Here is a 13,468-nt window from a genome sequence, read left to right on the forward strand (position 1 = left end):
GGAACGGAGTGGGGCACATAAGGTTCCACAATATTCGGCTCATCGGCCACCACCGCACTAGATAGAAGAGAAGAAGAAGGCACTTCATCTCTCGAGCCTTTGTCACGACAACCCCGATCTCTAGGTCGAGAGGCTGGAGGTCGGGGCAAAGGGGGAAGCTCCGAACTAGTAGGCTCGACGTCAATTGAGCACCGACGCTTGTTTAAGAGATCCTCCTCGGCCATCCCACCAGGAGGTCGGATCTTTTGCTTCTTTTGCCGACCAGCTCCAGACGATTGAGGTCAGGAAGAGCCCTCGGGGATAGCCCCTTTTCTTCAGCTCGGGAGCATGAGCCAACCCATCATCTCTGGTCTTGGAAGGAGGAGTGTCGCCGGCAGCTCGGCTCATCGTAGAAGCACGAGACGGGGGTAGGGCGCCAGGGTCTTCGGTAGGATCTCCGGACGCCCACATGCTCTCTAAGCGGGTTAGGTCCCACTTGAGAACCTTGTTCATAGAAGCATTCAACATAATACGACCTGCAAAGAAAATGAAAGGTTAATGAGCAACAGTAAAGTCAGTTACCAAAGGAAACTCTTACTTAAGCGATCCCCCAGCCGGATTTGGATAGGACTGAGCTCTGCTCGGTGTAACAAAGCCTCGTTCTCCACCAGATCATTGACATTAAAACTTAATCCTTCTAGTCTAGCAGATGCTTCTAAGAAAGTGGGAGATCGGCGTATCCGACCTGAAGCAGGAACCGAAGGCAGGTCGGTCGCCCACCCGGTAGGCCAGGCATAGGGATCAAGGAGGCCTGATGAAGATGAAGCAATTTTTCCAACCCTTATGTTTACACGCCAAAAGTGGACCAACTCGCTAAAGGCTAGCTATTAGAACAAAGTGTGTAAGATAATGATCTTAGACATTGCCTTAGAATAGAATGCGTCTAAGAATATGTGTGAATTTAAATATAGTCTAATTGCTTTCGCTTGTGAACAAGGGGCCAAAGCCATTACTTCTTCACTTTAAAATAGAATAAACAAATAATTAACACGAGGCATGATTAGAACCGTTAATTTGGATTGGGTTTATCGGGTTGGTCTGTCTTAGTTTGTCAAATAATTTAAACGGGTTGAATTAAAATTTTCTCAATTCATTTTAAGACCTAGGTTCGCGACCTGCGTGAGTCAACCCACGACAGACTACTAGTGGATTGATAATTTTTTTCATTTCTAAAATTTAAAATTAAAATAAAAAATTCAATGGGCTGATGAGTTTAACCTGTTTAGATCGTAATCCAAACTTAAAAATTTTAATTTTTTCTATATTTTTTTTATTTTTTGACATGCTCATAGATTGACCCACCTAACTCTCCGTTTATCTTGAATTGAGTTAAGAATTTTCTAATCCATGAGAATGGTGGATCGGTCTGTCCCACCACGGGTTAGCTAGCTTTTGACAGTAAGGCATGATTGTTAACTATGATGATAATGTAACGATCATGACGTCAACGATGAGGATTATTATAATATAATAATCTTATAACATGACAATATTAATTTGGCATTATTGTAGGCATACAAAGGCTCATCTAGAGCGTAAAGAAAAAAAGATAAAAATAATCCACAAAGGTTTTCATAGATTGTTTCTCTTTTATTCTAAAGAATAATCCCCTTTCTAGCTACCTAATCAAACTATCTTTTTCAAATAATCATAAACTAAAGCCTAGAAGTTTCATTCTGACACTCCTAAGCTTGTACTAATAAAAAAACTTTATTAGATTTGAATATATATATATATATATACCTTTTTATTTTGAAAATATCAAAGAAGTTCATTTTACTACTATTATCTCTCACTTAAATTTTAAATCGATCGAATATATTATAATAATTATAAAATCGTAACTATTTTAATATAAATTTCTATTATTTTTGTTCATGTTGTAAGTTACAGTTTCATAACTATTATAATACGTTTGAATTTTGATCGATTCAAAAATAATATTATAGGATAATTAAGTAATTATAGATATTGAACAGTTTAATAGAATATTATTTCAATAAATTTAGAAGGAAAAAAAAAACTAGAGTCTTCTTGATTTTTATTTATTGATTAGATTTGAATAGAAGAAAATCAAATCGGCATATATCATTTCATTAGATAGAAATTGACATATATCATTTCAGTCGATAGAAGACAAGAGAGCCAGCCATGCAGCAGCTGTACGCCAACTAAACACTTAAGATTTTTCATGCACGCAATTAATTCCATCTCCACACTAAAATCGACAACATGATTATCGAGAGCGGTCCACCTAAGTCATCGTCGGCTACCGTCTAATCTCCAGGCGTTGACGTGTTACCTTCCACCTCGGATTACTTCTCATGCAGCCAATCAATCGCTTCCCCATTCTCACCTCCTTCCGACGCCTTCGTGCATGCATGCACGCCCCCCTTCCCCATCCCCATCAAAGTAAACACAGACACATATCGAGAAAACGAAAGATATATTATCGATCGACGAAATGATTGAAATAGTAATCCAACAGTTTGTCGAAGATGATGCTTCAGACTCCCTCCTGTGAATAAAAAAAGACTCCTATCCTTCTGTTTGACGACCAGTTGACTGGCGATATTTTCAGTTTTTAATGGTGAAAATGTCTATCTATCCATGCTTATCTCTTACAGTGGTTGCAGATCAATAGCTAGCTATATAAATCGCCCTCCTCCAATCCCCTTCCTTCACACACTTGGATGCGTGCTTTCCTTCCAAGTAAACATCCCATGGCGAGTGCTCAGTACTCGTCGTTCCTGCTCGTCGCCCTTCTCGCGCTCGTCGCCGGCGTCTCGGCGATCAACTTCCTCTCCGGGGTGGAGATCACGTGGGGCCGCGGGAAAGCCCTCAACGGCGACGTCCTCGAGCTCACCCTCGACCGCGCCTCTGGCTCCGGATTCCGCTCCCGGCAGGAGTTCCTCTTCGGCCGCTTCGACATCCGCATGAAGCTCGTCCCCGGAAACTCCGCCGGCACCGTCACCACCTTCTACGTGATGATTCATTTCGTTAGTTAGTTAGTTAATTAATTAGTGAATAAAATTTAAAAAGTAAAATAAATTGCAGCTGTCGTCGTTGGGGGGCACGCACGACGAGATCGACCTGGAGTTTCTGGGGAACGTGAGCGGGCAGCCGTACGTGCTCCACACCAACGTGTACGCACAGGGGACCGGCGACCGGGAACAGCAGTTCTACCTCTGGTTCGATCCCAGGCTGGATTTTCACACCTACTCTGTTCTGTGGAATCCTCAAGAGATCGTGTAAGTTTGAAACTGCATCGATTGCGTAAAAGTTTGTCGGTTAATTTAAAGGGGAAAAGATCGATTATCTGATAATTGATGGAAAATTGCAGGATTTATGTGGACGGGACGCCGATCAGAGTGTTCCGGAACAACGAACGCATGGGAGTCCCATACCCGAAGAGTCAGCCCATGCGGGTGTACGCCAGCATTTGGGACGGCGACGAGTGGGCCACACGCGGCGGCCTCGATAAGACCGACTGGTCCAAGGCGCCCTTCATCGCCACCTACCGCGGGCTCAACGCCGACGCCTGCGCCGTCGGCTCCGCCTGCTCCAGCCGCGGCAGGCCGTGGTGGAACCAAGTGCTGGACTTCGCCGGAATGCAGAAGGTGAAGTGGATGCGGGAGAGGTACATGGTTTATAACTACTGCCGCGATCCCAAGCGGCAGACGGCGAGGGGCCCGCCGCCGGAGTGCGCGGTCAATTAAAGGGTGTGTTAATATATACGCATGCGTGATTACGTATACGCATGTGTTTTATGTGTTCGTATAATGCTTTAATTGTTTGATTTTGCTGTGTATTTAAATATTACGTACGGTCGAATAAAATATGCAAGTGTGGTGCAGATTTTTATATACGACTTCTTTTAAGAACTCGAGTGAAATTATTAATGCAGTAGGGAATTACGATAATGGCCGTGTGTACTTGGAGAATACAAAAGTTGATCTGTTTGTACTGTTTAGTCCCTTCGTACAGGGAATGTAATTGATTCCTCTTTTTTTTTCACCGGGCAAAATCAGATCTTGATTCGTAATTCCATGTCAAATTTGGATCTTTGTCGGATTCCTCATGGAGCAGAATGGTGAGGGACAGGATAATGGAAGGGATCGTGCTGTTCTTGTTCGCCGACGACAGCAACGTGCAGAGATAGACTGGAGATGCTCTACGGGGCGCAGAAGGTGAATTGGTGGGCGCCATCTACATAAGAATCCTCATCAACGCCAGCCGATCGCCAGCTGAAGAGGATTAACAAAGCAGCTCCCCCGATCCTCGGCGCCGGAAAGCCCGTCGCTCCGGCGAAGATGGAGTGGACACGGTTCTTGCTTAATTAACTCGAGGTCGCTGTGGCCAGAGAGAAGCCCGCTTAGCTTGCGGGATCTCGACGACGTGGGCAAGGACGGGGAGGACGTCAAGAGCCCGTTGGCTCTCCTCGACGCCGCCGCCTCCTTCGTCGATCTGGTGGCTCCACAGCCGAGTATCGCTATGGCAGCAACTTCCCAACAGGATGAAGTTCACAATTCCTCTGTTCTAGCTAGTACAACAACTGATGAAGCATCAGTCTCTACCAGGGTTTCAACCCAAATCTTAAGTTGTATTTTAGCTGTGCTTTATTATCTGTTCAGATTTGGATACCAGATTAGGTTTCTGTTTCTCAGAGATCATTTTTTATGTTTCTGATGTTCTTTTCCTTGTGTTCATCCACTTGGATTCCATTATCTTTGACTATGACAAGAAGAAAAACTTTGGCATTTGAGTTTCGATCAGAATCTTTGATCGAGCGAGTGGACTATATATGTAAGGAAATTTGAGATCGCCATGGAGCTTCTGAAATTAAGGACATTGTTGGATTAAGGTCATTGAAGCAGACTCCTCCCCCGATCGCAGAACCGGCCGAGGTGGCCGACGACGGCGGCGAGGACGTGGCTCACCGTCCGGGCAGCGACGCCAACGCAGCTCTCGAGCGGGTCCCATAGGCACGCACGCCAGCTCAGACAACGCCGCCACATTCTCACCACGCAGTCCCGGTGGTCGCCGGAGGCGACCACCGTCGCCGCCGACTTCAGGTACGCCGACGCCGCGCGCTTCACCAGGTGGTCCCGGATGCGGATGGCCGAGGCGTCGATGAGCACTGGCCGTCTGCCGCTGCCGCTGCCGCCGCCTCGGGAGAAGTGCTGGTGCCGCGACGTCGACGTTGTCGACGTGAACATGGACGCGTAGCGGGCGAGGCCAAGGGAGGTGCGGAAGATGGGGTGGTGGCGACGCTGGAGTTGGAGGACGTCGCGGAGACTGGTGTAGCGGTGGCGGTTGCCGCCGGCGATTTTGGATACCAACTCCTCCATCTCTCGCTCTTCCATTTGGATTAATTATGATTAACGTGTTATTGAAATTCTAGTTTAATATGCGCTTAATGATTGGTGAAATTGTCGAAACGAGAGAGATGGAGACGAGGAATTGGAGGAACGCAAAGGAATTCGGTGGAGCGAGTCAACGGCTGGCTAGGTCTTGCCCTGACGTGTGACTCGGAAAATACCATTTGACTTTTCTGATGGTCAAGATCTTGTCAAATTGACTTTAGAAGAGACCTTCTAAAGATGGGATCTTTACCGCCCCTGCTGCCGGATCCCTCGGGGTCCGATGGGAAGATCGACGCTGCCGATATTGGCCGTATGTTCCAGGCGCAACGCCGCCACATCGATTACTTCTTCGACCTCATCGACCTCTCCCAGGCGGCAGACTTCGCGCAGGCGCTCCTTGACGCACCCACCCGGTGCCGTCTTCTTCTCCGGCGTGGGCAAGTCCGCCATCGTCGCCCAAAAGCTTGCCCAGATGATCGCCTCCCTTGGCTCCGCCCGCTCCGCCTTCCTCTCCCCCGTTGACGCTCTTCATGGCGACCTAGGTGCTGTCTTCCCTAGGGATCTCCTCGTTCTAATTTCAAAATCCGGCGCCTCTGAGGAGCTCCTCGCGCTCGCACCTTGTGCCCGTGCCAAGGGAGCGCTCCTTCTCTCCCTCACCTCCGCCGGTGAGGGCTGCGACATCAATGTCGACATGCCGCTCCAGCGCGAGCTCTGTCCCTTCGGTCTCGCGCCGGTTACCTCAGCATCGATACAGATGCTATTTGGGGACACCGTCGCTGCCCTAATGGCGGCAAGGCGTCTCACCAAAGAGCAATACGATAAGAATCACCCCGCCGGGAAGATTGGGAAAAGCCTCATCTTCAAGGTGTCTGGAGACCAGTTTATGTGGTTCCTCCCATTAAGGTTACAAGGATGAAAACATAGTCCCACATCAAGTACATGGAAAAGATCATGGGGTTAAAAGGATAGAAAGTATCTTCATTAATATGAGGCCTTTTGGGAGAGCCCAAGAACAAAGTCATGAGGGCTTAGGTCCAAAGTGGATAATATCATACCATTGTGGAGATATTTTGATTCCATCGGTACTAACAAGTGGTATCAGAGCGAGACCGGTCTCGTTCTTCACCAGACTATCCGTCGGATGAGCCATGATCCAGATCTAACCATGTGGTTTGAACCTTAAAACAAAGGAAGTGGGTGTTCCTGTGTCTGAATCAAGAGGACCAAACACCAGGTGAAAAGTCCTAGTATGTCGGGTGGACCGAGGGGCAAAAAGTCCTAGTTGCGATATTGCAAAGAGTTTACGATTGAAGACATTGTAGGAGAGTGATGATGAACGAACTTGTGGTGATAAGCTATCTAGGTTCTTGAAAAACAGGACCTGTATGCTACTTCTTGATGATATTTGGGAACATCTAGATCTGAAATTGTTGGGGATGGCACACTTAGCTACAGAGTGAGGCAAGCAACAACAGCCGCACAAAGTCGGGATGGTGCACTCAGCTACAGAGCTAGGCTAGCAACAGCAGCCGCACAAAGTCGTGGTGTTCACAACCCGCTACAAGTCAGTGTGTGTACAAATGAAAGCACAAAAGAAGACAAAAGTCAAATGCCTGGATCAAATTCAAGCATGACAACTCTTTAAGCAGAATAACAACAGTCATGTTTTTAGCTTAGATATGCTGGAATTAAGTTCGTTGCTAAAGAACTTGTTGAAGAATGTGCAGGTCTGCCACTTGCTCTTATCACTGTTGCCCGAGCAATATCAGGGAAAATGTGTTGGAAAGTTTGGAATGATGCTCTTAATCAAATAAGGGATAATCATGAGTGGACAACCATAAGGGATAATTTTGATCGCTAAAATAACGACTGATTTTTCACTTCGATCACTAAATTAGCGGCCGAATTAATATCGATCGCTAAATTAGCGACTGAAAATAATTTGATCGCTATTTTAGCGATCGAAATTTAATCGATCGCTAATTTGTGATCGAATTGGAACATTGATCACTATTTAGCAACAAAAATGAAATATCAATCGCTAAAATAGCGACCGAAATTTAATTGGGGTGCTAATTTTAGAATTGAATGACACAAGTATAAATTTAGCGGCCCTTAGCGATTGAATTTCGATTCGATCGTTAAAAATTAACAACCGAACTCGATTTCGATCATTAAAAATTAACGACTGAACTCGATTTCAGTCGCTAATTTAGCAATCGAACTCGATTTTGGTCGTTAATTTTTGAGTTCGACGGCACGGGAAGAAATTTAGCAGCCCTTAGCAACCGAATTTTGATTTGGTCGTTAAAATTAACGACAGAACTAAATTTTGGTCACTAATTTTGCGATCGAACTCAATTTTGGTCGTTAATTTTTGAATTGGACCTAATTTAGCGATTGAACTCAATTTTAGTCGTTAATTTTTAAATTGGACGGCACGGGTAGAAAAGTAGCGGCCCTTAGAGATCGAATTTTGATTTGATCGTTAAAAATTAGTGATCGATTTTGATCGTTAAAAATTTCGATCGTTAAAAATTAACGATCGAACTCGAAATCCAAATTCGGTTGTTAAAATTAGCGACCGAATTTGAATTCGGTCGTTAAAATTAGCGACCGAATTCAAATTCTGTTGCTAAATCAATTACGATGTATGATTTTTTAAATCAGTCGCTAATCGGTATTATTTTTATAGTGATATTGCAAAGATTTTACAATTGAAAACACTGCAGGAGAGTGATGATGAACGAACTTGTGGTGATAAGCTGTCTAGGTTCTTAAAAAACAGGACCTGTATGTTACTTCTTGATGATATTTGGGAACATCTAGATCTGAAATTGTTGGGGAAGACACACTTAGCTATAGAGTGAGGCAAGCAACAACAGCCGCACAAAGTCGGGATGGTGCACTCAACTACAGAGCTAGGCTAGCAACAGTATCCACACAAAGTCGTGGTGTTCACAACCCGCTACAAGTCAGTGTGTGTACAAATGAAAGCACAAAAGAAGACAAAAGTCAAATGCCTGGATCAAATTCAAGCATGACAACTCTTTAAGCAGAATAACAACAGTCATGTTTTTAGCTTAGATATGCTGGAATTAATTTCGTTGCTAAAGAACTTATTGAAGAATGTGCAGGTCTGCCACTTGCTCTTATCACTGTTGCCCGAGCCATGTCAGGGAAAATGTCTTGGAAAGTTTGGAATGATGCTCTTAATCAAATAAGGGATAATCATGAGTGGACAACCATAAGGGATAATTTCGATCGCTAAAATAACGATTGATTTTTCACTTCGATCACTAAATTAACGGCCGAATTAATATCGATCGCTAAATTAGCGACTGAAAATAATTTGATCGCTATTTTAGCGATCGAAATTTAATCGATCGCTAATTTGTGATCGAATTGAAACATTGATCACTATTTAGCAACGGAAATGAAATATCAATCGCTAAAATAGCGACCAAAATTTAATTGGGGTGCTAATTTTAGAATTGGATGACACAGGCATAAATTTAGCGGCCCTTAGCGATTGAATTTCGATTCGATCGTTAAAAATTAACGATCGAACTCGATTTTGATCATTAAAAATTAACGACTGAACTCGATTTCAGTCGTTAATTTAGCGATCGAACTCGATTTTGGTCGTTAATTTTTGAATTCGATGGCACGGGAAGAAATTTAGCATCCCTTAGCAACCGAATTTTGATTCGGTCGTTAAAAATTAACGACAGAACTAAATTTTGGTCACTAATTTTGCGATCGAACTCAATTTTGGTCGTTAATTTTTGAATTGGACCTAATTTAGCGATTGAACTCAATTTTAGTCGTTAATTTTTAAATTGAGCGGCACGGGTAGAAAAGTAGCGGCCCTTAGAGATCGAATTTTGATTTGATCGTTAAAAATTAGTGACCGAACTCAATTTCGATCGTTAAAAATTAACGATCGAACTCGAAATCCAAATTCGGTTGTTAAAATTAGCGACCGAATTTGAATTCGATCGTTAAAATTAGCGATCGAATTCAAATTCTGTTGCTAAATCAATTACGATGAATTTTTTAATGATTTTTTAAATCAGTCGCTAATCGGTATTATTTTTATAGTGATATTGCAAAGATTTTACAATTGAAGACACTGTAGGAGAGTGATGATGAACGTACTTGTGGTGATAAGCTGTCTAGGTTATTGAAGAATAGAAACTGTATGCTACTTCTTGATGACATTTGGAAACATCTAGATCTGAAACTGTTAAGGATGGCACACTCAGCTACAGAGCGAGGCCAGCAACAACGGTCGCACAAAGTCAGGATGGTGCACTCAGCTACAGAGCGAGGCTAGCAACAGCAGCCGCACAAAGTCGTGGTGTTCACAACCCGCTACAAGTCAGTGTGTGTACAAATGAAAGCACAAAAGAAGACAAAAGTCAAATGCCTGGATCAAATTCAAGCATGACAACTTTTTAAGCAGAATAACAACAGTCATGTTTTTAGCTTAGATATGTTGGAATTAAGTTCGTTGCTAAAGAACTTGTTGAAGAATGTGCTGGTCTGCCACTTGCTCTTATCACTGTTGCCCGAGCTATGTCAGGGAAAATTTCTTGAAAAGTTTGGAATGATGCTCTTAATCAAATAAGGGATAATCATGAGTGGACAACCATAAGGGATAATTTCGATCGCTAAAATAACGACTGATTTTTCACTTCGATCACTAAATTAGCGGCCGAATTAATATCGATCGCTAAACTAGCAACTGAAAATAATTCGGTCGCTATTTTAGCGATCGAAATTTAATCGATCGCTAATTTGTGATCAAATTGAAACATTGATCACTATTTAGCAACGGAAATGAAATATCAGTCGCTAAAATAGCGATCAAAATTTAATTGGGGTGCTAATTTTAGAATTGAATGATATAGGTAGAAATTTAGCGGCCCTTAGCGATTGAATTTCGATTCGATCGTTAAAAATTAACGATCGAACTCGATTTCGATCATTAAAAATTAACGACTGAACTCAATTTCAGTGGCTAATTTAGCGATCGAACTCGATTTTGGTCGTTAATTTTTGAATTCGACGGCACAAAAAGAAATTAACAGCCCTTAGCAACCGAATTTTGATTCGGTCATTAAAAATTAACGACAGAATAATTTTGATCACTAATTTTGCGATCGAACTCAATTTTGGTCATTAATTTTTAATTAGACCTAATTTAGCGATTGAACTCAATTTTGGTCCAATCGCAATCTAACCTGTAGAAGTTTAGGGATCGGAGGCATCGCAGCTCCGGCGACGAAGAGGCTCGCCAAATCGCAATCGAAAAGAACATCCATTCGCTCGACTTCCCCGACTCCAGACTAAAGTTCTTTTCCACTGCGACATTTACTAATATATGTAGTTTTTTTTTAAAAAAAATTCTTTTCATTTGCAATATTTTTCATAATATTGATTATATAGTTTTTAATAAAGACTATTTTATTGGATGCTGAAATTGATAAAATACATATATAATATTTTTAAAAAACTCCAATAATAAAAAATTCTTTGAATGTTCAAAAAATAAATCAGATCCGAGTCAATCAAAAAAATATCGAGTTAAGGTTGTGAGTTTTTAAGTTCGGATTTAGATTGAGGGTTTTGGGGTTAGATTTGTTCGAGTCGAACTTGAGTCGGATTCGAGTTGACTCAAGTTTAGAATTTAAGAGATTTTTAAAAATTAAATTAAATTTTATTTAAAAAATTAAGATGTTTTATGTAATATTAGTATGATAATAATAAATTATTAAAATAAAAATGAAGAATTATTGATAAAGTAGTAAAAAAAAGTTTTCTTGGGTTATTCGAGTTTTTTTGGATTGGTCAAATTATACGAGTTCGGATTTGGATTTGGATTCAAGTCAAGTTAGAATTGAATTTTTTTTAATAATTTTATTATTTCAATCAAATCCGTTCTGAATTGATAATCTTGGATTAGTCCAGTTGGTCCAATCCAATCACTATGAATTTAACAATTACGTAGGAGGATGAAGCTACATAATAGAAGCTACAAATAAAGCAACAACCAACACTTCTAGCAACATCCATTTCGAGCACTTTGCACAAACACACATCAAAAGGTGAAAACAAAAATAGGAAGAAAAAGCGTCTCTAGATAAAAGTCCATCATGACATTTTGAGTGTGGATGTGCATGCTTACACTAGACTCGCCCCTCACCTATCCTCCCTATTGCAACTTGATCAACATACTCGGGCCCAGCTCAATCATCCAAACCGGACCGGGTTCCATTCACATTCTCACCGTTCCCGAAGCGGTCCGACCGACGAACGGGGGTTTGCCACATGGGCAACAACACGAAGGAGGAGATCACTAGAAAGGCTGGGGAACTAAATAACGATGCTTAACATTCCTGCATTTTAGTGTTTTTTTTTTTTTTTTTTGTGCATTAAACCGAGAGTGAAAGCTCAATAGAGAACAGAGCAGAGCAGAGTGTCCGTTGATCTCGCCTCACTCACTCACTTTTCAGAACACACTCACACTTTAACCTTCACTCGCGAGCTCTGCTCTGCTCTGCCCTCCATTTCATAGGACCAAGTACAAGCACTCGTGTCTCCCCTCCGTCTCCCTCCCCATCGCCATTGCCATCATGCTTCCATTCATGCTCTGCTTCTGCGCTGCTGCTGTTGCTGTTGCTGTTGCTGCCCTGTCGAGCAACAGCACCGAGCAGGATACAACGCTCTCTCACAAGCCTCGAGTCTTTTCTCCATTGACAAACAAAAGCAAAAGAGCTCTGCTTCCTCTCGGAGTGCATGGCTTCTTCCAAAGACTGAAACGGCTTAACAGAAGCGGGAAAGAAAACAGTAGTTTTAAAGGGAAAAAGCGCAGAACAAGAAAGCTGAAGCATGGAGTGCGTTTTTATGATTTGCAGACGAAAAAAAGAAGAAAACTATCAAATCTGTTTCCATTCGGGGTGCAATGGGAAAAGCTCCAACGTCCTCCTCTCACACTCCTCCACCACCGCCACATCCGCTCTGCTCCAGCTTCTGCACTTCCGCTTGCGACCCAAATCCACCGTCGCCTCCTTCGTCACCATCTCTTCCTTCTGCAATCGGTCGTCCAACTTCATCCGTCGTTTCGTCTTGCAATGTAGGAAGATTGAGCTACTTACTTTGAGATGGAAGGCAGCGGCGCGCTTCTGCTTCTGCCGCTCCCGGGCCTTGTGGTTCTGGAACCAGTAGAAAACGTTCTTGCCTTGGATGCGGCCGAACCGGCTCAGCTCGGCCGTTATCTGCTCGATTTGGACCGGGTTCGGCGTCCGCAAACCGCCAGCGTACAGCGCCTCCAACAGCTTGACTTGCTCCGGCATCGGGTTCCATCGCGTCCCGCCCGGATGGACCTAAATTTAACTCGAGTCGACCGAAATCAGACCACATGGACCGTAAGTGTCATTAAGTGAACGAAGACTACTAAACTTACTAAATTATAGCTAATTATTCAAGATTAACAAGTGATATAGTCTTATTCAGGATGGTAACGACTTACTAGGAGTGAGTTGTCTATGTTTGTTGCAGTAGTACCAAATTCAGCAACGGGGCCGAGAGAACGAAGGCGCTTGGTGGCAGTCGCATTGATAAAAACCGAGGAGGAGGAGGAAGAAGAAGAAGGAGACGAAGAAGAAGAGGAATGCCGATCCCACAAGGTGAGTGCTGGTGGTTGAATTGTCTTCATGGCTTCCTTCCCGTGCTATGGCAAGGAGAAGAAAGCAGTCGGTTTATATACATCGCATGAGATGGCTTGGTGGACAGTTGGCGGGCGGTGATTGGGTGGGGGAGCAAGTAACTATTGGGAACATTTGAGTCTATTAATCATGTCTCCATTTAGACGCATTACATCAGCTGTGCATCACAGTAATGAAAACAATGAATGGAATATTTAAATTAAACCCAAAAAATTGAATTTAAGTGGCAAATATTTTGTGACTTTGAGAGTTGAGTGATGGAGCACGCGTAGAGGTGGGAAGACCGAATGATGAGGGAGAGTTTGACTTTGCGTGTAAAAGAAAGGAAAG

General features: G+C 43.0%; 3 protein-coding genes and 1 pseudogene across 3 annotated transcripts; 2 read left to right on the plus strand and 2 right to left on the minus strand.

Moving 5' to 3' along the window:
- The first annotated feature begins 2,710 nt into the window (after window positions 1-2,710).
- LOC141830621 (xyloglucan endotransglucosylase protein 7-like) lies at window positions 2,711-4,053 on the plus strand. The gene is made up of 3 exons (XM_074718025.1): window positions 2,711-3,023; window positions 3,097-3,290; window positions 3,383-4,053. Exons 1-3 carry the CDS (start codon window positions 2,733-2,735, stop codon window positions 3,756-3,758), a joined length of 861 nt encoding a protein of 286 aa, XP_074574126.1. The 5' UTR covers window positions 2,711-2,732; the 3' UTR covers window positions 3,759-4,053.
- An 851-nt stretch (window positions 4,054-4,904) lies between these two features.
- On the minus strand, window positions 4,905-5,405 carry LOC141830501 (uncharacterized). The gene has a single exon (XM_074717926.1). It carries the CDS (start codon window positions 5,403-5,405, stop codon window positions 4,905-4,907), a length of 501 nt encoding a protein of 166 aa, XP_074574027.1.
- A 237-nt stretch (window positions 5,406-5,642) lies between these two features.
- On the plus strand, window positions 5,643-10,007 carry LOC141830502 (putative arabinose 5-phosphate isomerase; annotated as a pseudogene).
- A 2,342-nt stretch (window positions 10,008-12,349) lies between these two features.
- LOC141830327 (WUSCHEL-related homeobox 4-like) lies at window positions 12,350-13,128 on the minus strand. The gene is made up of 3 exons (XM_074717772.1): window positions 12,943-13,128; window positions 12,569-12,796; window positions 12,350-12,502 (listed from the first exon to the last, which is right to left on the minus strand). Exons 1-3 carry the CDS (start codon window positions 13,126-13,128, stop codon window positions 12,350-12,352), a joined length of 567 nt encoding a protein of 188 aa, XP_074573873.1.
- Between the last annotated feature and the right edge of the window lie 340 nt (window positions 13,129-13,468).

The sequence above is a fragment of the Curcuma longa genome, chromosome 6, assembly GCF_044706935.1.
Source record: "Curcuma longa cultivar G26 ecotype Majalengka, Jawa Barat chromosome 6, ITB_CL_G26_1.1, whole genome shotgun sequence".
NCBI classification, from domain to species: domain Eukaryota; kingdom Viridiplantae; phylum Streptophyta; class Magnoliopsida; order Zingiberales; family Zingiberaceae; genus Curcuma; species Curcuma longa.

Bases quoted from the DNA above. Each gene is read 5' to 3' on its own strand.
- LOC141830327 (XM_074717772.1), bottom strand. From the start codon at position 13,128: ATGAAGACAATTCAACCACCAGCACTCACCTTGTGGGATCGGCATTCC. The intron at 12,797-12,942 runs GTAAGTCGTTAC...AGTTAAATTTAG, and splicing joins ACATAGACAACTCACTCCTA to GTCCATCCGGGCGGGACGCG. The intron at 12,503-12,568 runs GTAAGTAGCTCA...GACCGATTGCAG, and splicing joins CCGCTGCCTTCCATCTCAAA to AAGGAAGAGATGGTGACGAA.
- LOC141830501 (XM_074717926.1), bottom strand. From the start codon at position 5,405: ATGGAAGAGCGAGAGATGGAGGAGTTGGTATCCAAAATCGCCGGCGGC.
- LOC141830621 (XM_074718025.1), top strand. From the start codon at position 2,733: ATGCGTGCTTTCCTTCCAAGTAAACATCCCATGGCGAGTGCTCAGTAC. The intron at 3,024-3,096 runs GTGATGATTCAT...AATAAATTGCAG, and splicing joins GCACCGTCACCACCTTCTAC to CTGTCGTCGTTGGGGGGCAC. The intron at 3,291-3,382 runs GTAAGTTTGAAA...GGAAAATTGCAG, and splicing joins TGGAATCCTCAAGAGATCGT to GATTTATGTGGACGGGACGC.